Below are 250 nucleotides of genomic sequence, written 5' to 3'. Positions count from 1 at the left end.
GGGGGTGCTTTCGGCCCAGTCATTTTCTGTGCACCCGAAGAGGGCGCAGGTGTAGGCTTCGCCGTCGCGGTCGCGTATGTGCCGGTTTCTGTCTTTTTGTCTGACGCTAATGGTGGTCTTAGGTTCTTCTCTGGTAGCAACCGGTCTTCCAGGGAGGCCAGGCGGGCATTAAGCATACCGCCCACCTGGACCATTACCGTCCGACATATGTCCTCCAGGGAGGTCTCTACTTGTGGTTGTGGGGGCCGGA

The 250-nt window shown here is 58.8% G+C and overlaps 1 protein-coding gene across 1 annotated transcript in view; it reads right to left on the bottom strand.

The window, feature by feature from the left end:
- LOC106116944 (uncharacterized) overlaps window positions 1-194 on the bottom strand; it is a 7,904-nt gene extending 7,710 nt beyond the window's left edge. The window contains exon 1 of the mRNA XM_013311002.1: window positions 35-194. Coding sequence (XP_013166456.1) covers window positions 35-194 — 160 coding nt within the window. The remainder of the gene's footprint in view (window positions 1-34) is intronic.
- Between the last annotated feature and the right edge of the window lie 56 nt (window positions 195-250).

This window comes from Papilio xuthus, unplaced genomic scaffold (genome assembly GCF_000836235.2).
Source record: "Papilio xuthus unplaced genomic scaffold, Pxut_1.1 DF827680.1, whole genome shotgun sequence".
Classification (NCBI taxonomy): domain Eukaryota; kingdom Metazoa; phylum Arthropoda; class Insecta; order Lepidoptera; family Papilionidae; genus Papilio; species Papilio xuthus.
Note: the sequence above shows the minus strand (reverse complement) of the source record. Positions and strands in the feature narration are given on the sequence as shown.